The sequence below is a fragment of the Ochotona curzoniae genome, unplaced genomic scaffold, assembly GCF_017591425.1.
Source record: "Ochotona curzoniae isolate NIBS_2020 unplaced genomic scaffold, NIBS_Ocur_1.0 contig_46, whole genome shotgun sequence".
NCBI classification, from domain to species: domain Eukaryota; kingdom Metazoa; phylum Chordata; class Mammalia; order Lagomorpha; family Ochotonidae; genus Ochotona; species Ochotona curzoniae.
Window position 1 is genome coordinate 1663997 of NW_024466340.1, and position 27239 is coordinate 1691235.

General features: G+C 47.5%; 1 protein-coding gene across 2 annotated transcripts in view; it reads right to left on the reverse strand.

Moving 5' to 3' along the window:
- Window positions 1–20845, reverse strand: part of FBXW8 (F-box and WD repeat domain containing 8) — a 109336-nt gene extending 88491 nt beyond the window's left edge. Inside the window, exons 1-2 of one of the 2 annotated variants that reach the window (XM_040986928.1) lie at window positions 20473–20845; window positions 3275–3379 (exon numbers count right to left, since the gene is read on the reverse strand). In XM_040986928.1, the coding sequence (XP_040842862.1) occupies window positions 3275–3379; window positions 20473–20790 (423 nt within the window). In that variant the 5' untranslated portion in view covers window positions 20791–20845. The remainder of the gene's footprint in view (window positions 1–3274; window positions 3380–20472) is intronic. The other variant, XM_040986929.1, reaches the window with a different exon arrangement.
- Between the last annotated feature and the right edge of the window lie 6394 nt (window positions 20846–27239).

Genomic DNA, 27239 nt, shown 5'->3' on the forward strand with positions numbered 1-27239 from the left:
GTTTACCCAATACTATGTCAATTAATTCCATAATGTTGTATATTGATACTGAGGCCTTGTTGGGGCTTTTAACTGACCGGATCTTTACTCTGTTAGACCTATCTTCAGACCATAGAAGGTCTCCCCAAGAGGCCACTGAACTTATCTGGACAATAAGACGCTGAACTTTATGCTAGGCATGTGTTTGCAAGCAATGAATCTCAACTGAACTTGAACTATGATTATGCAACAAGGTGGAGGAATCCACCATGGGGGGAGGGGTATGGGAGGGGTGGGGGGAATCCCCAGCGCCTATAAAACTGTACTACATAATACAATGTAAGCAACAATAAAAAAAAAAAAGAAACGAAAGAGTTAAATGATTCCTGTTTGCAGACAACATGATCTTACATAAAAAATCCCTGAAAACACTGTTACAATAAATGAATTCAATAAAGTTGCAGGACACAGAATCAACCTAAAGTCAGTAGCATTTGTATATGCTAAAAATGACCTAATATACAAAGCAATCTTATCACAACACATACAAACATAAAACACTAATAAGCTCAATTGAGGAGGTGAATGACCAGAACAATGAAAACTATAAAATACTGTGAAAGAAAATGAACGCAACAATTAATGGAAAGACAATCTGCATTAAAACACTGGAAAAATACTGTTAAAATTATCCATAATATCCAAACTGATCTAAAGATTCAATATAATCCATATGAAAATTCCACAGAAATACAAACAACAATATAAAAGTTCATGTGGAAGCATCAAGGATCAACAGCCAAAGAAAACATGAACAAGAACAATGCGGGGGCTACTATGCCACTGAACTTCAAAATCTACTACACAGCTAGAGTAAAACAAGCATGGTACTGACATAAAAACAGACGCACTAATCAATGGAATAGAATACAGTTCTAAAATAAACTCAGGCATTTATGGTCAGTTAACTTTTGACAAAGGTGTCAAGGATACACCATAAGGCAAAGAGCCCCAGGACACCAGTCTAGGCAATGATTTCTTTGGACATGATCCCAAAAGAACAGGCAACAAAAGCAAAATAGACAAATGGTATTACATTAAACTAAAAACCTTCTGCCTAGCAAAGATAATAATCAACAGAGAAAATATCTGCTAACCACACACATGATAGAGTTAATATCCAAAATACATAAGGAACTCAATAGGAAGACAACAAATAATTTAGTTAAAAACAAAGCAGAGGCCACCGTTGTGGCTGTGGGGTCAGCCACTGCCTGTGATGCTGGTTCAAGTCCCAGCTGTTTGACTTTAGATCCAGCAGTAGAAGATGGCCCAAGTCCCTGGGCCTCTGCACTCACATACAAGACCCAGATGAAGACAATGGCTTTGGTCTGGTCTAGCCCCAGCTGTTATGGCCAGTTGGACAGTGAACCAGCACATGGAAAAATCTCTCTCTGTCCCCCATCCCCAACTCCACCTTTCAAATAGTATTATAAAATATACATTTATAAAATGTATTTTAAAAGATAAAGTATTGAGACAGAGGGCATGAGCTAAAAGCTCATGGAAGATATGTATTTAAAAAACCGAGTCAATGGACCCAATAAGCATTTCTCAAAGGATATGCAATGACCAATAAGAATATGAAAAATGTTCAACATCACCAGAAGCCTGGAAACTAAACCCACAATGAGCTATCACCACATAGCCATGAGAACAGCTATTACCTAAAAGATGAAAAAGAAGTATTAATGAGGAAAAGAGAACACCTGTACACGGCTGATAGGAATGCAATTAGTGGCACCATTAAGATAAACAGTATGGAAGTTCTCAGAAAGCTACAACAGAACAACCACATGATCCAGAAATCCCAAAGGCAATAAACTCAGTATGGTGAACAGGTATCTGCTCTCTATGTTCATAGCCAAGGTATGCAATCATTGGACAAACGAGTAACAGATATGTGGTATAGCTAAAGAAGAATACTATCCAACCTTAAGAAGAGAAAAATTCAGCCTGGCATGGTAGCCTAGCAGCTAAAGTCCTCGCCTTGTACATTCCCAGATCCCATATGGCTGCTGGTTCTGATCCCAGAGGCCCTGCTTCCCATCCAGCTCCCTGCCTGTGGCCCAAAGCCTTGGGGCCTTGCACCTGCATGGGAAATCCAGAAGAAGTTCCTGACTCCTGGCTTCAGATCGTTGCAGCTCCAGCCGTTGCAGCTACTTTGGGAGTAAATCAATGGACGGAAGATCTTCCTGTCTCCCCTCCTCTCCATATATCTGACTTTCCAATAAAATAAATCTTTTTTTTAAAAATGGGCTGGGAGTTTGGAGATAACGAATGGTCCAATGATACAAAATTTCAGTTGGACAGAAGGAATGAGTTCAAGAGATCCAATGTATGAAGTGATAATTACAGTCACTAACAGATTACACACCTGAAAATTGCAAATATATTTTAAGTGTTCTCACCGCAAAACACACGTGAGATAATGCATGTTATTTGCTCAGCTCAGCCATTCTATAATGTATAGATATCAGAACATACCATAACACATGATAAACATAACTTCTTTATCAACTAAAATAAACTGAGCAAAATTCAATCATGCACACTCTGTCAAAAGACAGGTTTAACAGCAAAAACCTTTGCTTTTCAAAGTGTGATCAAAGCAATACTGTTACCAGGCAGACCATCAGACGCTACCCCAGACCTTCTGATTCCGAATCCTCATTTTTATCATGGGTTCCCTTGGATTCATGTGCAAAATGAGATCTGGCCTAGACAATCTCCTGCCACTCCAGTCCACATCTGTCTGTCCTACACTAAGTCCCACATGGTAAACCTGAGTTGGCCTCACTGGAACTCCAGTCTCTCAGGTCTGGCACCCAGCAGGCTGCGTTATCCAAAGAGCAGTGTGCACTGTCCACCTAAAACATGACTTCACAGCTGACCCACAGTTACCAAGCTAACTGGCTGGATTTAATCCAGAGCTCACCACTTTATATTAAAAACAGTGAATACATCAATAGCACAGGCCAGCTCCAGCCTGGAGCTCACTGCCATGGGTCAGTGCTTAGGCTCAGAATGCAGGGAGGAGAACGCTAGGGTAAATGGCCACAGAAGCAGTGACACGGAACACAATCCTATAAGTTGAAGTTGCCTTCCTTCAAGGGAAATTGCTGTGTTAATTTTGTGAAATATCCAACTGAATGAAAGTTTCTGTTACCCTGGATCTTCCTGGACATTAGCCATCCAGCTAGAAAATCCTGAACACCTGTTAATGACAACTTACCTGTGCACATCTTCCTAGTTCTTTCCGGCCCAGATACTGAAATATGTTGATTGCCAATTCATAAGGCAGTTGAACATCAAAGAAGGGCACATCATCCAATTCATTCTGAGAAGGAAAAAGAGAAATAAGCTTACAATTCTGATGTAAGACAGTAACTTCCACTTACAGACCCTTTCGATGACTGACAGACTCTCGGGTGGTATTAAGAGACATGAGCTATGTCGCAGCAGGGAGTCTCCTCACTATTTCACAAAACAGTTACTCACTCAGGACTTGCTAGCCACACCCAATTCCTCAGAAACCTACCCTCCTCCCGTCCTCTTAAGCCAGCCACAGAACACCACCCTACAACGCTTCAAAAAAAGGTGGCAACGGCACCACTTTACATACTGGGTGCATCACAGGAAGCTGGCCCCCTGGCTCTCAAAGCAAGGCAAGCAGCTGAGAAAGAAGCCTTGAAATCCAGGACGCCAGCCAGTCCCCAGGACAAGTGCCATGGCCCCCAACTCAGAGGGCACTGAATGTTTTCATCGGAGAAACACAGTGCTGTGAACACAAGCAGAAAGTAAACAGGCACTGCTCGTGAGGTGAACGGCACTGTCCCCGGGTGCTGGAGCGAGGCAGGGCCTACATGATGAACCTGAGGGAGCCAGCGCAAACAAAGCAGTAGTTCTTCAGTGTCATTTATTAATGCGGGGAAATCAGAGCTTGCCTGCCTTTGGATGGGCAATTAGAGATGAGGTAACAGGCTTTAGTTGAGAGATAAGGCTGTCAAGACGGTCTTGGTAGCACAAAGAAATAACGAGGGTGAAATAGAAAAAGCCAAACATGCATATGCACCCCTCTGCCTGCTCCCAACCCCACCTGCCAAGGCACACTTCGGGATCTGGTTCTACAAAGTGAGAGAAGGCTGTGCTCTTTGTACCAGCAGAACTCACTTAATAAAATTCATTTTTAATAAGCTTTGGCTGACATCAGTGACTGGTTGCAAGCAAATTGTTAATTCACCATGCAAACACAACAGTTTTATGTATTCCAAGGCTGCGGTCTCAGAATAGAAAATAGTCTCAGCATTTTTAAGGGACTCTGAATACTGATTCAGACCCTACTAAGATTCAGGGTAAAGATCTCCTCTGGAATCATATTTCTGTTCATCTAGGAGACTCGGGGCTAAAAGATAATCCAGAGCATATGAAAAGAACATGATATCCAACTGCAAAAACAGAGCAAGGCTACGCATCAGGGCCAAAACGGATCTCTAGAGGAAAAAAGGAGTGAGCATTGACAGGCCTCTTGGGCAAAGAAGGAACAGAATGTGAAATCAAGGGAGGAACATCGGCCATACAGAAAAAAACAGGAAAAAATCTGCAAGTGTAATGGGAAGGCAAAGGGGTCCTGGCCTAAAAAAATAATGGAAAGTTATTGGTCTAATGTCAGGCTAGTTCCCCTCCCTCGATTAATTGGCTTCCCACATCAACAAAGAGGCACCACCCTCCCTCAGCCCAGATCAACTTCAAACTCCACCAGAAGATGTAAAGAGGGCTGCATGCAAAGCAGATCATCACTTGTACCCTGGACCACCCCCGACCATGCCAAGTGGAGAGGCCTATTTTGTCCCCTTGGTAAAGACACAGAATGTTCCCTATCCTCACATAGAGGATAGGGGTTTCCAGAACAACAACAACAAAACCTACGCTCCTTTAACTGAAGTCTTGTTTAGCTTTTCACAGTCAGACATGCCAGGCCTCGCTTTCTCGCTTTCTTCAGTAGGTCCTATCCAGGACTCACTGTGTATCAGTTTCTGGTCTTGACACGACCCTGACAAGACACCAGACACCATCTGCACTGTGGAAATATTCTGAGGGCAAAAAAAGGCACATTTCTGGAAGCAGGATTTTTCCGTCTCATTCCTGTCCCACTGGCCTACTCTCCGTTCCCAATCTGGATGGTAGTGCCTCTGATGGGATCCCAAGACCACCACCTTCTCCCTGGTTCCTGTGGCCACAATCTGAGATGTGATACAGCATGGAGGCACACAGCAAAGCTACACAGGCATAAATCTGGTTCTGCCACCACACCAGCCCAGCCACCGGGCCAAGTGCACTGGCCAGCACTCCTGTCTGGGCTACTCCATTTGGGGGAGTAAACCAGCAGATGGAGGATCTTTCTGTCTCTCCTTCTCTGTGCAGATCTGCCTTTCATTTATTTAATAAAAACAGATCCTTAAGAAAAAAAAGACACCTGGGCCACACACCAGAGTGCCTGGATTCACAGGCTCTCTCCAGTCTCCCCTGCCAGTGCACATTCTGGGGGACAGCAGGCAATGGCTCAGGTTCTTCCTCTGCCACAGAGTTCTATTGAGTTCCTGGTTCCCCCACTTTGGCCTAGCTCAGCCACAGCTACAGCAGGTACACAGGAAATAAGTCAGCTCTAAAATGTGGCCACTATTTTAAACCACTGAACTGTAACTATGTAAGCACCAACATTACAGAGCCAAATTTATTTGAAGCCACTGTGCCCATACACTAGAGACAATGTTGGAGGACAGCACATTAAACCGCCACCTTTAGTGCAGCTTCAAATTCTGGCTGCTCCACTTCCGATTCAGCTCCATGCTCACGTGCCTGCAAAGGCAGTGGAAGATGTCACCCACGTGAGAGATGCAGATGAAGTTCCAGATTCCTGGCATCAGTTTGGTCCAGCACCAACTGTTGGCACCATTTGGGGAATGAACCAGCAGTCACACGATGCCTGTCTCCACCTCTTCCCCTCTAGGTCACACTACCTCATAAACAAATGTCTTTTTAAAAATTACAACTTGGGCCCGGTGGTGTAGCCTAGCGGCTAAAGTCCTCGCCTTGAAAGCGCTGGGATCCCATATGGCGCCGGTTCTAATCCCAGCAGCTCCACTTCCCATCCAGCTCCCTACTTGTGGCCTGGGAAAGCAGTCGAGGACAGCCCAAAACTTTGGGACCCTGCATATCCGTGTGGGATACCCAGAAGAAGTTCCTGGATCCTGGCTTCGGATCGGCATAGCATCGGCCATTGTGCTCACCTGGGGAGTGAATCATCAGACCAGACAGAAGATCTTCCTCTTTGTCTCTCCTCCTCTCTGTGTATCTGACTTTCCAACAACAACAAAAAAAATTACAACTCCATGAAATGGATCAGCATCCATCTTTCATGGATGTAGATAAAAAATCCCTGTTCTACAATTAGGGGAGAAATACCAACACAATAAAAGAAGGTAGCGAAGTTGTTTGGGGAGGGAGGGACGAGCTGTTACTCAGCTGCCCTCTTTGAGGTCAGAAAGACCCCTTCCCCATGGGGAAGTCGCCTGCCAGTGGCTCACTGAAGCAGGCTGCTGGGCCAACTTCTAGGCCCAGAGACAGAACAATTTCTGGTTCCAACGGCTGCTTCCTTGCTTCAACTCAGGTCCTCTCTGAAAACCAACCCCTAAACCACCCACATGCAGATCTGCACCTCAGAAGTCTGTTCTGTGGAAAACTTATTTGTTCCAAAGCTGCAGGCCTGGCACAGGAGTGCCACACGATGAACACCTTCCGGAGATTTCTATGCACAACTCGAGAGGCACCAGCCGAGGTAACTTACCCTTGCCTTTTCACTCAGTCAGGTACACTGGAATGCAGAAAAGTGAGATTAATACTACACAAACCTGCCAACAAGCTTGTGAATGTGCTCTCAGCAACACCTGACAAGAAGAGATTAAACACTAGGAGAATGTCTGAGCCTGGAACTGCCCACATCGGTCTTACAGGCCTGCCTAATTTGACATGAATGTGAAGCCACATGATAGGCCAAAGCTGCAGCCCACTAACCACACGAGTCTCATCTCCAGCACAGACTCGCGTTCCTAGAGCTCAAAGTGCAGGTAGAAAATGCTAGCTACTGCATGCAGAAAAATGCTTCCTCACATACAGGATGCTATCCTAACTCCCTGTTGGCAACAGGGAGCACACAGTCATCCAAAATGTCTTGCGTCACATTAACCCAACTTCTGTATGGACTTAAAAGTGGACAGCTTAGCATTTCAGAACAAAGATGGCCTGGAAAGAGAAGAAAAGACAGACACTGGAAATAACAGCATAGAAAAAGAAATCTTGGCCACACTACATAAATATCAATTTGACGACAAAAGTTTAGAGAATAACTTGGCAAGAATCCAGTAGGTCCTGTGCTGTGAGATGGGCCAAATTCAGACTAGAGAAGAACAATAAATTCAAAGTACTGCTATCCCTTCCAATGTGGGGGTGAGGATCTTTTTGATAACATCCAAGCCAGCTTTGACTTGCCAACGGCTCAGACACTGCTGCTGACTCGTGTCCTGTGTCACGCATCCATATCACTTGTGAGTTACACCAAAGCTGCCCAGCGTCTACCCTGCCTGCCCTGGGGGAGGGCCTCAAGAAGGCAGCTCCTTCTCAGGGGACACTTCTGCACACTAAGAGGTGAGACGCACAACCCTAAATCACAGGCAAACACAAAACTCAATCCATCCCCTCTTACCCAACCAAGGGGAAAACACAGAGGGGTCATGTTACTTGCTGATTTTAAGTCAGAGAATAGTAGATTTTCCCAATGTCTACTGGAATAACTCCAAAAATGCTGAGAGAAATGGCAAGCAGATCCCTCCCACGGGAGCAGACTGGTACTCCTGTGTGCTAATGTAAGACTAATTCTGTAAAAGGATTGGTTTTGTGCCTTCCTGTTGGAAATTTAATCTGTCTTCTCTTGTTGAAGAGAAGAAAGGGTAATTACTGAGAACCAAATCAGTAAAAAGTGAAGAAACTTGACTTGGGGTTTTTGTTCTCCATGGACATCTCCAGGGTAAACTCCAAGAATGAGTGCTCTCCACGGTGTTGTAAGAACTAAAAAAGCACCACTGGCTCAAGTAAGAGATTCAGAATAACATCTCCGTGACTGAAAGGAGACTGTTCTCTAACCTTATCTCAAAGTGCAAAGATAAACTTGTAAAGATAGTACAAAACTGCCAAGAGACAGCGCAGATCTCACTCAGAAGAGGTAAGTTCCAGTTTCACCTGCCTCTTCCATGAGAAGAAAACACTGGTTGGGAAAAATCTCAAACATTCTCCAAATAGCTAGACTTCCGATTACAACCTCCAGCCTATGCCATTTATGTATTCCTTCTGTTCTTTTAAATTCATTTTTATTTACTTGAAAAGCAGAGTAAGAGAGAGGAGGAAAACTCCACCTGATCACATCCACTGGATGCCCACGACAGCCAGTGCTGGGCCAGGCGCTCCATGCTGATTTTCAGATGGCTGGCAGAGCCCCAAACACTCAAGCCATCACCTGCGGCCTCCCAGCACCTGCTTTAGCAGGAAGCTGGATCAGAAATGGACCTGGGACTTGAACTCAGGACTCAAGCTCTGTCATAGGATGCAAACACCCACTCCTCAATCCTCATACTCAGAAAATAAGAACATCTGAATTGCCTCTGAACAATGGCAATAGGATATTTGTTTCCTTCTTTCTAGTTTTACTGTTTTCTTCTTTGTTATTCTCTGTGAATTTCCTAAGTATTTCTACACTAAGCACAGAATATTTTCACAGTCACAGAAAATATAGTAACTTACATTCAAAACACGATGTGAATTCAGAGCCACACACTTGACAGGTACTCTTGGTAAACACGGCAGAAACAGCACCCACATAGGGACATGAGCCCTGACCACATGAAACGAAGTAACAGAGGACTGCAAAAGGCAGTGCAGCCCTACTTCCAAAGTCCGGCAGTATGTCAGCTATTGAGAACTTGGGAACAATTTCTCCAAAGAAACAATGCTAAGAGAATGGTTAAGTTCCCAAGCAGTCCACAAAGTACCAACAGTCAACAAAGTGCCAAGGTTAACATTTCACCTTTTCCCTGTGCCTGGCTATGACAAAGAGCAAAACACATTCATTAAATATGTGTCTAAATATGTGCTGACTGCACATGTGGGTGCTGGAGCTGAACTGTACAAACTAACCAGTTCTGTGCCTTGCACACAGATGTACAATAAATATCTATGCCATTTTTTAAAGCAAAAACATGTTTTCCAACTCAGACACATTCTCATTTACCACCTACTATAAGACTTCCCTGAGGACTCTGACAGGGAAGCTGGTGGGTGCTGCAATGTGGCACAGCACGTTAAGCAGCTCCCTACCACAAGTGTATCCCGTATCAGAGTGCTGGTGCAAGAACACTGCTCCACTTCATTTTTTAAAGATTTTATTTTTATTTGAAAGTCAGGTTTACAGAAAGAGGTGAGGGGAGAGAGAAAGAGAGAGAACACTTCCATCTACTGGTTCACTGCCTAAATAGCCACAGCAGCCAGAGAAGAGCCAACCCGAAATCAGGAGCCTGAAGTTTCTTCTAGCTCTCCCATGTGGGTCCCAGGGCACTCGGGCCACCCTGTTTCCCCAAGCCATAAGCAGGGAGCTGGGTTGTAAGTGGAGCAGCCAGGACATGAACTCGCGCCCATACGGGATGCCAGTGTCACAGGAAAAGGCCTAGCTTACTAGACCACACTACTACACTTTCAATCCAACTCCCTGCTAATATGTCTGGGAAAGCAATGGAAAATGGCGCAAGCACTTATGTGGGAGACTAGATGGGTTCCAGAATCCTCACTGTAAGCCCGAATCAACCCCAGCCATCGAGGCCATTTGGAGAGTGAACCAGGAAATGAAATCTCTTTCCTCTTCTGCCTGCCTCTCAAATAAATCTTGAAAAGTCGGGGTGGGGGAAGAGGCAGGGGAAGGGGCAAAGATGGTGGAGAAGGTAAATCTGAAGGATTTGGGCAGGAATACTGGGGGAATGCCAGGAGGTCGGGTATGCAGTGAAGGAAACTGCTGTGAAGTGAAACACCCTGGACCTCTGCTTTCAAAGCCCCTTTCAATCCAAACTGGAGTCAGAATTTTAGGACAAAACAATGAGGGCAAACAATGGGAAGGGGAGCTTTCTTCACTGGAAGCTTCAGCTCCCAGATGGGTGGCAGTGTGGGAGTGAACTTCTTTGGTCAAGGGTCTCAGATATTGCCAGCAACATTCCCACCCACCATCAGGATCAGCTACATTATTTGCAGGGTTCAGTGTGAAACCATTTGGAGCCCCTGCTTCCAAAATGGTTAAGGATATCAAGACGGGAGTGGGGTTCAGATGCAGCAATTAAGATGCTGCTTCAGACAACCACACACCATACCCCAGGGCATGGGTTCAAGTCTTTGCTTCTGATTTTACCCTTCCTGCTAATGCACACCTGGGGAGGCAGCAGTGGTGATGCAAGTACCCAGGTCCCTGCCACCTGCATGGGAGACCTGAAATGAGTTCTGGGATGCTGGCTTTGGCCAAAACCAGCCCTGATTGTTGCAGGCTTTCGGGGAGTGAACCAACAGATGCAAAACCAATCACTATCTCTCCCAAACCGCTTGTCCTCCTTTGGCTCTCCCTTCCCCCATTCGCCCCTCCCAAACATTTGGGGTAATGATCAATGGATGGAAGGTCTTTGGCCTTCAAATAAAAAAAATAATAATTAAAAAGCAAGCATCAAGACAACAAGGCAGTAACCCAGCTCAGGACTCACTAGGACACCATGGACCCTCTGCCCTCACTGCTCTCTGCCTACAATGCCCCACCCCAGAGGTCTCTGCATGCTACTCCTTCACACCTCCTTTCGGTCCCCCATGAAATATGATCTTCCCAGAAGGGCTTTCTCACACAGCACTGCTGAAAACCACAGCACTGTCCACAATACATGCATACTCTCTCCCTTTGACCTGCCTTTTTCCCAAGAGCATCCACTGTCTAGCTCCCAATGCCCAGGATCTAAGATGTACAAGGGCACAGGCTGTCTTCCTGTGTTCAACTTGTTCACTGATGGATGTCCAGCGCTGAGAATGGCACCTGGTACTGTGAGGCTCCTGACTGAGCATTTTGTGGAAGGAAGGAAAGGAGCCCCCAATCCGCTTTGGGCAGAAGCTTTCAATGAAGTCATGATCTAAGTTACAGTTGTTCTGGTAGACCCAGAGCCCATTTCAAAGTGACTCCAAGAAGAGACCTAACTCATGATTAATGGGAGAAAAATGAAGAGCACTGACAACAAGGATTTTTCAGTTGGAGGAAAGGTGGGAATATGGGCTAGAGGGGCAGGGAAGAGTTAACATACAAGATGGAATTCAAGCTGAGCCTTAAAATGGAGGTAAAGAACAGCAGAGAGTCATTCTAGGTGATTAAGACACAAGTCCTTTTTGACTCAGTTGGCTGTCATGTTCTGTAGGAACCTGACATAAGCTGTTCACAGTAGAAGCTTCCTTATTTGCCCCTAACTTAAAAACAGAAGGCAGTTAAGCAGCTGAATTGACCCTGCCATCAGCACGGACACAGGCTCCGACAAGCTACACCGTGACAGTGACTGATACACACTGGCTTGCAGTGTGGAAACTGGGAAACTCCAATCTTAAAGAAGGTTCTGAATGCACACAGGGTTGTAACAACCCCAGGTTCTCTTCATAAAGCTGCTGCTACAAGGCAGCCATTCTGCCTGTTGCTTTCATTCAACAGCCTGGACGGGGCCCTACTGCCCAGGGTGGTGATGAGGAAAGAGCAAGAAGCTTCTTTACCTCCATGACTCCCAACGCATGGAGGAGGGAAGCTAGCAGTTTGTCAGTGTAAGTTTCTGCAGAGAGGAAATGAAATGCCACAAAAGGTGGTTTTGGTCAAAAACTGCACACACAGACCACAGAAATTACAATGGAGCTGAAAACTTCCTGCCACAGCACTGTTGTCTGACACCAGCATAAACAAACCTGCCACACCTGAGGTTGCTTAAGTCCAGCACATACGGCTGCGGACACAATTGTCAATAATGTTATCCAACAACTACATTACTGGTTTATATATTTACCTGATTTTAGAGTATACGCCCACTTAGAAAAATGCTGACTGGGACTGGTGCTATGTAATAGCAGGTTAAGCCATCAGGGCTGCTCCACTTCCAATCAAGCTCCCTAATGACCTGAAACAAGCAGGAGAAGGCACAGGTTTGGGTCTCTGCCACCCACACAGAAGACCTGGATGAAGTTGCTGGCACCTGGCCTGGTCCTGGTCGTTGCGCTATCTGGGAAGTGAACCAACAGAACTCTCTCTCGTTCACTCCAATACTTTCAAAATAAATAATTTTTCTAAGGAAACTGCTGACTAAAGTAGTGTATGGTATTATGCTGGCAGCAGCCTTACACATTTGCATTTGCTTTGTCTCTGGACTGAATCAGGAGCCTCACCAAGTCACTGACAGATTCCATCTAAGTGCACACTATGACATCTGCACAATGACACTTGCTAACATACATTCTCAGAACCCACCCCTGTCTTTATAGGATGCACACTGGCATGGTCAAACAGAAAACGCACTTTCCCAGAGTTCGCACTGCTTCACCTCCTAACGTGGACTTGCGTCTGCCTCTGCTTCTGTGCCACATCTTAACCACCCCCCCTTTTTTTAATAAAGTTTATTTATATTTACTGGAAAGTCAGATATACAGATATACATAAAGGAGGAGAGAGAGAGGAAGATCTTTCATCTGACGATTCACTCCTCAAGTGGCCGCAATGGCTGGAGCTGCGCCGATCTGAAATCAGGAAATAGGAGCCTCTTCTGGGGCCAGGATGCCAAGGTTTTGGGCCGTCTTTAACTGCTTTCCCAGGCCACAAGCAGGGAGCTGGCCACAAGCAGGGCCGGCACCATATGGGATCCTGGCATGAGCAAGGCAAGGACTTTAGCCATCTAGCCCCTTTCTAACTTAGTTTCACTGTATCTGTAAAGCACGGGTTCACTTCTGAAATGCCCACCACAGACAGGCAGGAGCAAGGGGCTGCCTCTAGGAGGGGCAGGGACCCAAGCACATGAGCCAACCCCTGCTGCCGCCCTCAGTGTGTATTAGCAGCATGCTGGACCAGAAGCAGAGCCAGACTTCTAACCAGGCATTCTAAGATGGGCCGTGACAAGGGCCATGGCTCTCTTCTCTCTTTGGAAACCACCCTCTTCTCCCTGAACACAACTTGGGTGAGGCTGACTCTTACCTTCAGGGGTGAGCACTGAATACCAGTCTGGCTAATTTCAATCAGGGACTACTGGAATCTCAGAACATGAACCAGTGTGGATCAGCAGGAATTTAGAAACATGGCTTTTGTGGCAAAGATCAGAAAACATGCTCTTACTTCTGAGTTGCTAAGAGAAAGAAAGTTGCTAGGTGGCCAGTACTCACTATGTTCTCTTCAAAGGGGACAGTCTGCCTGCAAATGAAGCCAACAAAAGGAGAACAGGGATAAGAAGAGGAGATTTCTACTCACCCATGTAAGCACCTAGAGCAAGCACTATCACCTATAACGTTCATTTGAATGAATGAAGATGCAAGTTTGGGATTTTATGTGGTTTTAGTTCAGCGCTCACTGTTTGCTACCCGGAGCCCTGATGCACCTCAATAAAATAGGGGGCTGGCACTGTGGCACAGTTGACTGAGCCACTGCCAGTTGAACCAACATTCCATACTAAGCAACCGACTTTCCACTTTTGCTCCAGCCCCCTGCTAATGTGCCTGGAAATGCAGGGGAGAAGTCCCCAGTACTAGGCCCCTTACACTCTTGTGGAAGACTTGGAAGAAGCTACTGACTTCAGACCGGCCTTTGCAGCCATGTGAGGAGTGAACCAGTGCATGGAAGATTCTCCATATCCGCCTTCCAAATAAATAAATCTTAAAAACAAAAAATGGGACCACACTACTGGAGAGTATCACCCTGCTCAAGGGAGAAACGCAAGTGCAGGGGCCTGTATGCTGGCACAGCGGACTAATCCTTTTCCCCTATGGGGGCCCACATCTCACAAGGAAGCTGGTTCGTATCTCAGCTTTTCCACCTCTGCTCCAGCTCCATGGCAGTGGCCTGGGGAGCAGTGGAGGATGGCCTAGATCCTTGGGTCCCTGCACCCAAGCAGGAGACCTAGAGGAAGTTTGGTTCGTGGCCTCAGACAGGTCTAACTCCAGCTGTGGCAGCCATCTGGGGAGTGGACCACTAGATGGAGGCTCTTTCTCCCACCCCACCTCAACTCTTCAAGTAAATTTTTAAAAAAAGAAAAAAGGAAGGGGGTGGGAGGGATGGACACACCTGTCATCCTACCCAGACTTTCAATATCTCCGAGAACCCCGAGGTCATGAAGCAAGAGAACGAAGAAGCAAAAGAGAACAGGAACCTAACGCCTCTGACATGCTGACCAGGCTGTCACTCCTTTCCCTAGGTCAACAGTGGACTGAAAAGACCTCAAGTGTCAATCCAGTTACTCCCAGTCCATCCCCGAAAAAGCGACGACTTGTATGTGCTGGTAAAAGTTGCCTAAGAGGCTCGGGAGCAGAGAATTCCACTGTTCCTGTCCATCAGAGGTTCTGACCTCAACCCAAGAGGAAGGCAGCCAAAAGCAATGCTGTTCACCTACCCAAGAGAAGACGCCAGACTCTAGACTGCCAATCCACTTCAGTGGCATTCTGTCAGAGGAGACTGCACCAAAAATGCCATGAGCCCCATGGATAACCACTGTGTGCCAAGGGTTACAGAAGAGCAGGGAAGGAACAGAAGTAAGTGGTACAGGTGTTTTTCTCACTTTCATACCAAGAAGTTCAGCCTCTGTCATAGTTTCTGGAGATTCCCAAATGGAACTAAATCTTCCTTTTCACAAGCTGTCAACTCACATATCAAGCAAAGATTCCTGGGAAGGCACAAGGCAAAGGTCACAAACTGGTGAGCCAAGGCAGAGCTAGTTGGCAGAGAGGTTTCTGCTTGACCTGCAGTGTTATGTTACCAACAACTTTAAAAGGGAAGAATTTGGGGAGCAGACTGTTGTGTCAACAGCGCCTTCCTTCTTCATGCCTCCCTGTATCCAACCACTTGGCTAAGTTCCCTCCAACTCAGGCTGGCCACAGGACTTGCTTTAGCCAACACAATAATAAATATAGCCGAGGCAGACTTTGAAAGCACTTGTACACGGGTGCTCACACTCTTATTGTCTCATAACTCTCAGAAAATACACCTGGGTCCAGCTGTTGGGCAATGAGAGACTCCTAACACAGATACACACACACACGGCCAACTAATAACAACCCTAGGTAGCAGAGCTGCTCAGGAGCCCAGCAGTTAATCTCAGGCACATGAATGAACCCACCCATGCCACACTGCAAAATGGCAAGCTGAATAAATGCTGTTTTAAGCAACAGTTTTATCATGTAGTAAAAATAAGGTTCTTGTTGTTCTTTTAAAAAATCTAGGAATGGGCATTGTAGCACGGGGGAATAAGCTGCCACTTGCAAGCCCCGCATCAGGTACCTGATTGTTGGTTCGGTCCTGGCCACTCTGTATCCAATCCAGCTTCCTACTAATGCATTCCAGGAGGCAGCAGGTCACAGCCCAAGTACTCAGATTCCCGCACCCTCGTGGGAGACTTGGACGGAGCTTTGGCTTCCTGACTTCATCTTGGCCTCGCCCTAGCTCTTCTAGGCATTTTGGGAGTGAACCAGTGGACGAAAGCTCTCATTCTCATTTGCTCTACCTCTGAGTGGATGAAAATATTTTTAAAATGTACCTAAAGACCTCAACACACTGAGATCACATATCTACACGGTAAGCTTTTCCCAGGGTGTCACTCTATCACCACACCGATGACAGGAGCAAGTTCAGCTGCCATACGTCATCTCAGTTGGCTGTTTATTTACAACAAAAAGTAAAATACATATTCCACTAACTCAGGTTACTGTCCTAAGCAAGTACATAAACACAACCGATTTGTAAACCTGCATGCCAGCGTCTACCAAGGTAGATTCATGCTGCAACCCCACAGCTCCACTCTTGGGTGAATAGCCTAGAGAAACATTCACGCACATTCCAAAGGATGACCAAAATGCCACAGCAGCCACTCCCAACTGCCAACAGACCATTAGCAAACCTGCCATCTAGAACATCCACCAGCACTATCACTGATGAATAAAGAAAATGTGCCATCAACAGGGACTCAATCTCAACCTTACAACACTTTGCACAAGAACCTGACACAAGAGTTTCTGGCCTGGTTCCATCTACACACAGCTCAAACACAGACCAACCTCACTAGAGGGCAGGGTAAGGGTTATCCTGGGGTGGAAGACAACAGAGATTGGCGGGAGGGAGTTATCCCAACATCCCAGTAATGCCACAGATCTATATACCACTTGTCAAAATCTGTTCAGCTGTGCATTTGATTCGTATACTTTCCAAAGATAAAATAAAAAACTTTGAAGTTGGAAAACAAGATAGTCATAATTCCCAGAATGTTCCTACGCTACCCAACCTTTAATACTAACGTGACAGAATGACTGCCCCTGTGAAGCAAAGCTTTACAAAGCAGTGGCTGGAATCTGGAAAAGGTGCAAAACTAAGCACCCAAGGAGTTCGGAGGAAGACCAGGTGTGCAACACCTCACCCACAGCAGGTGCATGGCCCACCTGTGCCCGGAGGCTTACAGAATCCGGCCCTTTTCTACAAGTATTATTTCTCGGACTGAAGATTCCGTGTGGGTTTCCTGTCTTTTAAGAAATTCAGTTACTTTCCTAATGTTCATCAACCAAGCGAGCTGGAAAGAAGCAGTACTGACGGCCTCTGGGAATACTGCAGGAGATAATGGCTCTACACCCTCAGGACAGCACCAAGGAGACGGTAAGTAACCACATAATGAAATTATTGCTTTATTTATGGTAGTGTTACCAATTACTGTAAGGTGTGTGTGTGTGAGTGTGTTGAATGAAGTCTTGCCAGTATGCAACATAACTTCTTAAAATTATTATTAATCTTTATTTTCTTCTACCTGAAAAGGCAGACAGAGAAACTTTGTTCATCGAACGGTTCACCCCCCTCCAGTGTCCCCAACTGCCAGGGCTGAGCCAGGCAGAATTCCACCTTGGTCTCACAGAGGGGTGGCAGGGGCTCGAGCACTTGGGCCATCATCTACTGCCTCCCAAGACACACTAGCTGGAAGTCGGATCAGACATGAAATGGCGGGGATGCAAACTGACAGTCCAGTATGGATGCTACCGAATGTGAGCATTTCAAGTGCTGCCTTAACTTGCCACCCTGCAAGATACTGCTAAAAATGAAAGGTGCCTGGGGCACCGTGGTACACTGCATCAAGCCTGTGACTGTGGCGCTCGCACCCCACAGCGGCTCCAGTTCAAGTTTCAGCTGCTCCAGCTGCTCCAGCTGCTCCAGCTCCCTGCTCAAGTGCCTGGGACAGCAGCAGAGGATGGTTCAAGTCAATGGGTCTCTACAAACATGTGGGAGATCCAGAAGAAGCTCCAGGCTCCTGGCTTCCAACTGACCCAGCCCCAGCCATTGTGGTCATTTGGGAAGTTACTCAGTGGGTGGAAGATATCTCTCTCCTCTTCTTTGTAAATTTGACTTTCAAATACATCTTTTTTAAAAAAATAAATAAAGATGGGACCAGCATGGTAGCCTAGTGGCTAGACTCTTCGCCTTACATGTGCTGGGATTCTATATGGGCCCTGCTTCCCAACCATCTCCCTGCTTGTGGCCTGGGAAAGCATTCGAGGACTTTCTAATAAAAATAACTAAATCTTTTTTTAAAAATTTAGTTATTTTTATTACAAAGTCAGATATACAGAAAGGAGGAGGAGAAACAGAGAGGAAGATCTTCCATCCAATGATTCACTCCCCAAGTGAGTGCAAAGGCTGGTGCTGTGCTGATCAGGAGCCAGGAACCAGGAACCTCTTCCAGATCTCCCAAATGAATGCAGGATCCCAAGGCTTTGGGCCATCTTCAACTGCCTTCCCAGGCCATAAGCAGGGAGCTGGATGGGAAGCAGGGCTGCGGGGATTAGAACCAGCGCCCAAAAGGGATCCCGGCACATTCAAGGCGAGGACTTTAGCCGCTAGGCCATGCCACCAGGCCTTAAATCTTTTTTTTTTTTTAAAGATTTATTTTTATTGAAAGGCGGCTATAGAGAGGAGGAAAGACAGAGAGGAAGATCTTCCATCTGATGCTTCACTCCCCAAGTGACCACAATGGCTGGAGCTGAGCCAATCCGGAGCCAGGAGCCAGGAGCTCTTCTGGGTCTCCCACACGGGTACAGGGTCCCAAGGCTTTGGGCCGTCCTCGACTGCTTTTCCAGGCCACAAGCAGGGAGATGGATGAGAAGCGGAGCTGCCGGGATTAGAACCGGTGACCACATGGAATCCCAGTGTGTGCAAGGCAAGGACTTTAACCGCTACGTTATTGCACCGGGCCCAAAATAACAACCTTAACAATAAATAAAGGTGCTTGGGGCCAGCGCTGCAGCATAGTAGGCAAAGCTACCACGTGCAGTGCCCATATCCCATTTGTCCCAGTTGCTCCCAGCTCCTTGCTGATGGTCTAGAACAGCAGAAGACAGCTCAAGTGCCTGGGCCCACACACCCATGTGGGAGACACAGGAGCAGCGCTTGCCTCCTGGCTTTGGACTGGCCCAACTCCAGCCGCCATGACCTTTTGCAGCAAACCAGAGGATGGAAGCTCTGTAACCCTCTTTGTAGCTCTGCCTTTCAAATAAATCAATCTTACAAAACAAAACAACCCCCCCGACCCCCACCACCCTTGGAGGCGCATCCTGCCACTCTGACCTGGTGCTTCGGAGGAAGAAAGGAAACCAGACACAGCCTGCAGACAGATGGGCTTCTCCCCGCTGCCCAGGCAACCGCCGCTGATGCGCTGCTGGGACAGGGCCCTTATCTGCAGGACACTCGGCTTGTTTCTCCACTCTTTTTGGAATAAGGCCTATTCCTCAGAAGGCTCTCGGAGCACAAGGTTCACACTTGGCTCCTGGCAGGCACCAGTTCTCAAGGCCCTTGCGCTGGCCGCGGGCTCAGCAGGTGTGGGGAAGGCCCAGCACCTGTACTGGACCAAGGTCTCAGGTGATTCTGACACCAAGGCTAGTTTCACCTGGGGAAAACTCCGATGTGAATTCAATCCCTGTGAGTAACTATCTCACAGGATAACTATGTTAGAATTAGAGCTGAGCCCTGGACCAGACACTTGAGAAAATTCAAAAAGCAGCAATTAAATGTCACTTGAGTAAAACCTGGCACTGCAGAAAACAATGGCATCACTACTTGGAACAACTTCCATTTGTTGGATTATTCCCAACTGGAATCTAGAGGTTGGGGATGGCCTTGGGGCACAGCGAGTTAAGACACTGCCTGCAGTGCTGGCATCCCTGTTCAAGCCCCAATTGCTCCACCTCTAATGCAGCACCTTGCGTTAAGCACCTGGGGAAGCAGCCTAGGATTGCCCCTATATGAAAAACCTGTTGGAGTTTTAGGATCCTGACTTCAGCCTAGCTTAGCCCCCCGCCTTCCCACCCCTTGGAGACCTGAAGCACTCTCTCCTCTTCCATCATCCTGCCCTTCGAATCCTTAAAAATAAAAAAGCAAAACCCGGTAGGAACTGTCTCCCTTTAGACCTAACTTCAAGCAACGAACCCACCGTCCCAACTCTTGGGGGAAGGGGGAGGGAATTTCACAGCACCCCTATCTCCCAACTTCGGGGAACTATTTTATTGAAATGACAATTCTCAGAATCCCTCCTGATTCTTCCAGGGAATCACTGCTCTCACAAAATTCAGATTTTGAAGCCTCAGCCTTGCACGCAGTACCTCTAAGTCTTTTTTTTTTCTCTTGCTTTAATTTTTCTTAATATGTGCACAGCTAGAACTAAACAGTACCAACAGTACCCAAAGAAGTTAAAATCCCTGCTTATCCACTCCTCGCAGCCTCCACTCTAACTTAGTTACTGCTGCCTAGAGAGGGGTATGTTTCGTGAGAGCATCGCTGTCACCCCTCTGTGTCCAGCAGCATCCGCGGACACGGACACACCCATGCACCCTGCCAAAGACTCCCCCACTCACACTCCCAAAATGCCTGAACCTGTGCAGACCCCAGAGGACCCCCGCAATGTGAGTGTGTGTGTGTACAGCTACTCGTTTTTCTCCGACGAGGAGACCGTGAACACGTTAGAGAAAAGTGATTTTTCAACGCATCGAGGGGTTCGGGCGGGGAGGCAGAGGGGGCAAGCCCGGGCTGGGCCCTCGACAGGTGGCGACGCCACTCACCAGGTCGCGGATGAGCTGGTCCACCAGGGGCTCGCTGCCCCCGGCGCCTTCGCGGACCGGCGGGGAGCGGGAGCGGCTCGCGGCGTCCGACCTCTCGGCCCGGGACGCCCGCGCCCCCGGAGGCCTCCCCGCGCCCTCAAGGAGACCCTGGGCCAACGCCAGGTACCCCGAGGCCTGCTCGCCTCGCCCGGGGGTCACCTCGGGCCGCCGGGGCCGCCGCTCCGCAGCCTCCGGCCGTCGCCGCTTCCTCAGCGCCTGAGCCTGAGCCAGCTCCTCCTGCCAGCGCCGGCGGAACTCTTCCAGGCCCTGGTCGGCCATGGTCGCAGCTCCTTGGGCCTTCGTGTCTGCCACGGGACAGTCCCTCCGCGGGAAGTGTCCGGCCGTGGCCGGAAGCCGCGCGGCCGTTGCTTTTGAGTTCCGGAGCGGTGGCCACGCCCCCCCGGCGCGGCGTTCGTGCGCTCGTGGCCTCCCGGCGTGCGGTTCTCTCCCGGGCCGAGGGGCGTGCTGGCCGGCCGGCGCTCGGCACCTGCGCACCTGAGGCTTTGGTCCAGCCCTTCCTAAATAAAACAAACTCACAACTGCGACGTGGTCAGACACAGAATTCGGCGTTTGAGGCTGTCAAACAAAAACAAAAACTTCTTGGAGTTTCTTATATTCCTGTTGGAAGGGTAGGGAGGCGGGCTGCGTGAGAGAAATTAAGCAGGAGGAGGTGATGAGAGATTAAGTGAAGAGCTAGGTGAGGGGAGCGCGGCCATGGCGGGGGGGCCGTGAGGAGGGGATCTCAGAACTTTCCCGAGGAAACTACAAGCGCAAGGCTGTGACACGGGAAGCAAAGGGCGAGTGGCATGAGGACAATTCCATCATCAAGGGGCTTTGCGCGTGCCCTGCGGTCCGCCTGGGACGCCCCTCCCCACCTTGGGCCAGTGACACCCACATATCTTTCAGGTATGGCCGGACCCACACTCAGAGGGCATCAGCTCTTGACTGCCTTTTGGCCTTCATCCCATGTGGAAGTGTGTGGGTTTTGAGCCGCAGCTCCATGCTGCAGGCAAACTGACTGCTAAGGGAGGCCGCAGGCCATGGCTCAAGTACTTGGATCCCTGCTACCCAGATGGGAGCCCCAGGTTGAGTTCTTGAGACGCGGCTCTGGCCTAGACATGTAGGGAGTGAAGTAACAGACGGGTTCTGGGATGTCTCTCCGTGTTTTTCTTTCAAATAAGCAAAAATGGGCCCGGTGTGATAGCGTGGTAGTTAAAGTCCTCGCCTTGAACGCGCCAGGATCCCATATGGGTGCCAGTTCTAATCCCGGCAGCTCCACTTCCCATCCAGCTCCCAGCTGGTGACCTGGGAAAGCAGTCGAGGGTGGCCCAAAGCTTCAGGACCTTGCGCCCGCATAGGAGACCTGTAAGAGGCTCCTAGCTTCAGATAGGCTCAGCTCCAGCCGTTGCTGTCACTTGGGGAGTGAGCCATCGGACGGAAGATCTTCCTCTCTGTCTCTCCTCCTCTCTGTGTATCTGCGTTTCCAATAGAAATAAATAAATCTTTTACAAAAAAAAAATAAATAAACCAATAAAATAAAAAGGGTGTAGGATGCGACGTAAGTGTCCGACACCAGTAAGGTTTTTTTTGTTTGTTTCTGGTAAGCTTTCATTGTGCACACAATAAGAAGGGCCCGGTCCTTTTCCACAGCTTTCTTTCTCTTGGTGGACAGACCATTGCTCAGCCCCGCTTGTTTCCTGTCAGTGCACTTGTGTGTCCCCTTTTTCTTGATGAGCGCCAAAGCCCTCTTGACCTTGGAAGCCTTGAGCAGCTCTAGTCAGGGACAAAGCCTCATGCATCTCAGATCATGCGCAGATGAGGAGCCTGTAATAGCTTGTTCCTGTTCATGGTCGCTTCGTGTCCTTGGGGAGTCCCACGGACCTAGCTTACACAGATCACAGCAGCTGATCTTCAGTGTCTGCTGCCTGAGAAATATTTTCACAATGATAATTAAAATAATACAATTTTTTCCCCAAATACTCAATAAAACAGCTACTTTATCCTGAATATCTTTCGTATGGAAGTCCAAGGATCAGTCGAGCTTTATCTACTTGAGTCAAAAGCCAAATGTAGCATTCCGTACATGAACGCCTGGTCCAGGTTGCTGCTAAGGCACACCCTGGTGAGCGGCTCAAATGCTGGAGTCCCTGCTCCCCACTGGTAAGACCTGGCTAGAGTTTAGACCTCCTGGTTATCACCCGGCCAAATCATGGTGATTGTGGGCATTTGAGTAGTAAACCAACAGATGGAAGATCAGTTTCTCGTTTATCTATCTATCTATCGATCGATCTATCTATCTATCTATCTATCTATCTATCTATCTATCTATCTATGTCAGGATTAACAGAGAGATCCCAAATCTGTAGATTTATGCCCAAATGGCAGCAACAGCCAGGACTGGCCTAGGCTGGAAGCAGGCGTTAGGAGCCAGGAACTTCACCATGGAGTCCCACATGGCTGGCAGGGAACTAAGCACTTGAACCATCGCCTGCTGCTTTATCATGTATTACCAAAGAGCTGCATCGAAAGTGGAGCAGCTGGGACTCAAACAAGCGCTCCCATACACTAGACCAAGTATTGCAGCATTGTCCCAGTATTGCAGGCAGCAGCTCAACCTGAGATGCCACAACACTGTTTTCCCCTTAAAAGAATTTTTTAACTAAAGGGTTTTTTTAAAAAAAAAAAAAGACTTTATTTGATAAGTTTAATGAGAGAGAGAGAAGTACAGAGAGAAAGGTCTTCCAATTGTTGATATTCTCCTAAAATGATCACAGTGACCACAGCTGAGCCAGGCTGGAACCAGGAGGCTGCAATTCCATCCTGACCTTCCTCGGGGGTAACAAGGGCCCAAGTATGTGGGGCATCTTTTGCTGCTTGCCCAGGCACACTAGCATGGAGCTGGATTGAAAGGGGAGCCGCTGGGACTCAGACAAGCACTCCAGTAATGGGATGCCAGCGTTACAAACAAAATCACAACAAGGGCTCCTAACAGTTTTTACTGCAGTCACACAGGCAGGCTAATGGATTTGCAATCTAGAGAAAGTTTGCAATCTACAGAAAATTCAAGGGGAGGAGACGAGGACTATCCTAAGAAGAACAAAGATCTTGCCTTTTTTTTTTTTTTTTTTTACTATTGGCTACCATTCACTGATAATGTTCCCGTTGATTTTATATCTTTCCATGAGTACATTCCTGGGGGAACACATCTTTAGAAACAAAATCAAAATATTTTCCCTTCAGGGTAACTGTAAGGCTGACTAAGCACCTGTAAAATCCCAACATCCATAAAGCACAGAGTAGTAAAAGACATCTGCAATGGCACTAGGTCAGCGGATGAGAGCAGGTCTCATCTGCGCTCTGTTGGTGTGGATTTTCAGAGACCCCACCTGGGCCCTCATCAAAGATGTTCTTGCAAGCTCAAACCATTCAAGTCCTTTGGTTGCAAGCCACGTATGCCAAGTCTTACTGCCTTGTGCAAAACAAAACAAAACAAAACAAAACAAAAACCTGAACTGAATTGGGAGGATGTTTACCAAAGTCATACTAAAGGAGAACTAACCATACCCTTGGGAGGCCAAAATCCAGAGCAGATCCAGGATTTCATCATGGCCTTTCATGAACACCCCTAGAATGAGTCCCTTCCCTACATCCCATTTCTGAGAGTCTTGAAAGCATTTTGGATAAGGGATGCTCAACCTGGATTCTAGTCCACCTGACTGTTGGATTCCAGCCCACATCTTCCAATGAATCAATATCTTGCTCTTGAATAATTAGCTACAGATTCTATCATTCAAGGAATAACGATTTTTATTAGAGTGTGAATTGCTGTCAGTAGCTTTTAAACCTGAGCCACAGCTTCGTGGGTTTTTTGTTTTTGTTTTTTAATTTCCTCAGAGGCCAAGCAAGAGCTAGCTCCTTTTGCTGGTTCCCTCCTCAAATAACTATAATTGCCAGAGCTGGGAAAAGGCCAAAACCAAGCACCGGGAACCCAATCGAGGTCTCCCTTATGGAAAGCAGGATCCCATTTGCTTGAGCCATCCCTGCTGCTTCCTAAGTTCTGCATTAGATGGAAGCTGGAGGATCTGGCACAATGGCTCTATAGACTAATCCTCCGCCTTCAGGAGCTGGGATCCCATAAGGGCACTGGTTTATGTCCCAGCAGCTTCTCTTCAAATCGCAGAGCCCTGGGAAAGCAGAGGAAGATGGCCCAGAGCCTCGAGTCCCTGCACCCGTGTGGGTGACCCAGAGGAGGCTCTGGGTCAATTGGCTCACCTCCAGCTGCTGCAGACACTTACAGTGTGAACCAGAGGATGAATTATCTTTCTCTCTGTCTCTCCTCTCTGTAAGTCTACCTTTCCAATAAAAATAAATAAATCTTAAAAGAAGAAGAAGAAGAAGAAAATGGAAGCTGGAGTCAGGAGTCCATGGCAGGTAAAAGACTCAGGCATGCTGGTCTGGGATGAGGGCATGTTAACTGCTAAGCTGAATGCCAGCTCCCAGTAGCTCATGCTTGAACAATTCACAACTAGAGTCAAACTCCCTTCATCTTACATTGATGCATCCTCGGCTTGGGAGCAGAGTCACAGCTCATTTGGAATCACTAACGTGTGAAGAACACCAGGAGATTAATATGCAGGCAATTCGAGAATGGGCGACGATTTCCAAGGCCGTTGTTTAGAAACATGAACAAAAACGTGAGACTGTACAAGTGACCATTCTGAAGATCAACATGATGCTGCTACGTTGACGGCCATGGGCACGTTTGCTCTGTGACTTTGCATTTCTCCCTATAAACAAAATACAAAAATTTCTATGGGGAAATAGCAACAACAACAACAACTTTGGGCCTGATTTAAAAAAAAAAAAAACCTTTCTGGAGCTAGAAACAATTTGCTTGTTCTTGAGAACTCTCCCATCAATAATTCTGCTTTTTAAAAATGCTACACAGACGGGATCTCGTGTCAGCTGCCACTTAGAGACTTAGTCATTCACAAGGAGGAGGTTCCATATGGACCTCGATGCCTTCACCCTTCTCCCTCCTCGGGCCCCTTCTGCCTCCTCCCGTTTCAGCTCCCCAACCTGGCTCTGAATTCCCTCTCCCTGAAGGTGTCACCTCCCCCGACAAGGAGCACTCTCTGTCCTTAAATCCCCTTTTATTTCCCTTGAGAATTCAGCTCCAGCCGGATGCTCTCCAGGCACTCCCTGCTCAATGGCTTTGGCCTTGGGCGTGGGCGCTAGCCCACCAGCACATAACTCTGGAAAGAGCTGATTTCCTTGCTGGCTTCAAGAGGTAAAGCACTAAGAGACCAGCATTGCCATTCAGATGCCAGGCTGCTCCACTTCCCATGCAACACCCTGCGGAAGGCAGCGCAGCATGCCCAAGTGCATGGGTCCCTGACACCCAAACGGGAGAACCAAACCCAGCTCTGGTTCCTAGTTTCCTGCAGGTAATGGCTGCAGCCAGGGGCTCCCTGCCTCCTCGGTGGGATTGAGTTCTGGCTCCCAACTTCAGTCTCAGTTCATTCCTGGCCGGCAACTAGCCGAAGCTTTCTATTTCTCTTTTTCTTGAATAAATAAAAAGAACCCTACTTCTACAATCTTTCATGTACAGATTTTGGTGTTTGTCTCTTCTGTATATGCTTAGGGGTGGAGTTGCTGGGTTAAAGGACAGTGTTACTCGAACAATCAGGTGTTTCTCTAAGCAATTATACCACTTGATGTCCCCCATCATTAGCAGCGTATGAGGACTCTGGGGTGTGTGTGTGTCTGTGTTTTAAGACTTATTTTATTTTTATTTGAAAGGCAGAATTACATAGAGGACAGAGAAAAAGAACTTCCATCCACCAGCTCACTCCCCAAATGGCCACAACAATCAGAGCTGACCTGATTTAAAGCCAGGAGCTTGGAGATACTTTGGGGCTTCCATGTGGGTGCAGGGGTCCAAGCACTTGGCCATCTTGTCCCAGAGAGACAAGCATCAGTCTTGAGATAAGCAGAGAGCTGCATCAGTCATGAAGCAGCTGGAACACAAACTAGTGTCCTTAGGTGATTATGGCACTGCTGCAGGTGGGAGCTTAGCCTGCTATACTACAGCGCTGTAAACCCCTTCACCACCCCAACCCCTTGCGTATTTCACATCTTCCCCTTCAAAACCTTCCATAAGGGCGTGGTGCGATAGCCTAGTAACTAACGTCCTTGCCTTGCATGCACCAGAATCCCATATGGATGCCAGTTCTAATCCTAGCAGCTCCACTTCTCATCCAGCTCCCTGCTTGTGGCCTAGGAAAGCAGTAGAGGACGGCCCAAAGCCTTGGGACCCTGCACCTGCTTCGGAGGCCCGGAAGAGGCTCCTGGCTTCAGATTGGTTCTGCTCTGGTCACTATAGCCGTTTGGGGAGTGAATCAACAGATGCAAGATCTTCCCTTCTGTCTCTGCCTTTCCAATAAAAACAAATAAATCTTAAAACAAAACAAAAAAACCAACCTTCTGTAAGCTGGAGAAGCTAAGTGCTTTTCTACCTCGGGCCTTTGTGCATAGTTTCCTCTTCCTAAGATGCTTTGTTCATTACTCCTCACGAGGCTCTCAGTTCAGATGTAACCTCCTGGGCACTCCAGCAAAGAACCTGTCACACACAACATTCACTGTCAATGAAGCAGACACTTCCCTCAATGGGAAAATGGCTTTACTTATTATTTACTTGTTTTGCACGCCTCCTCCATTAGAATACG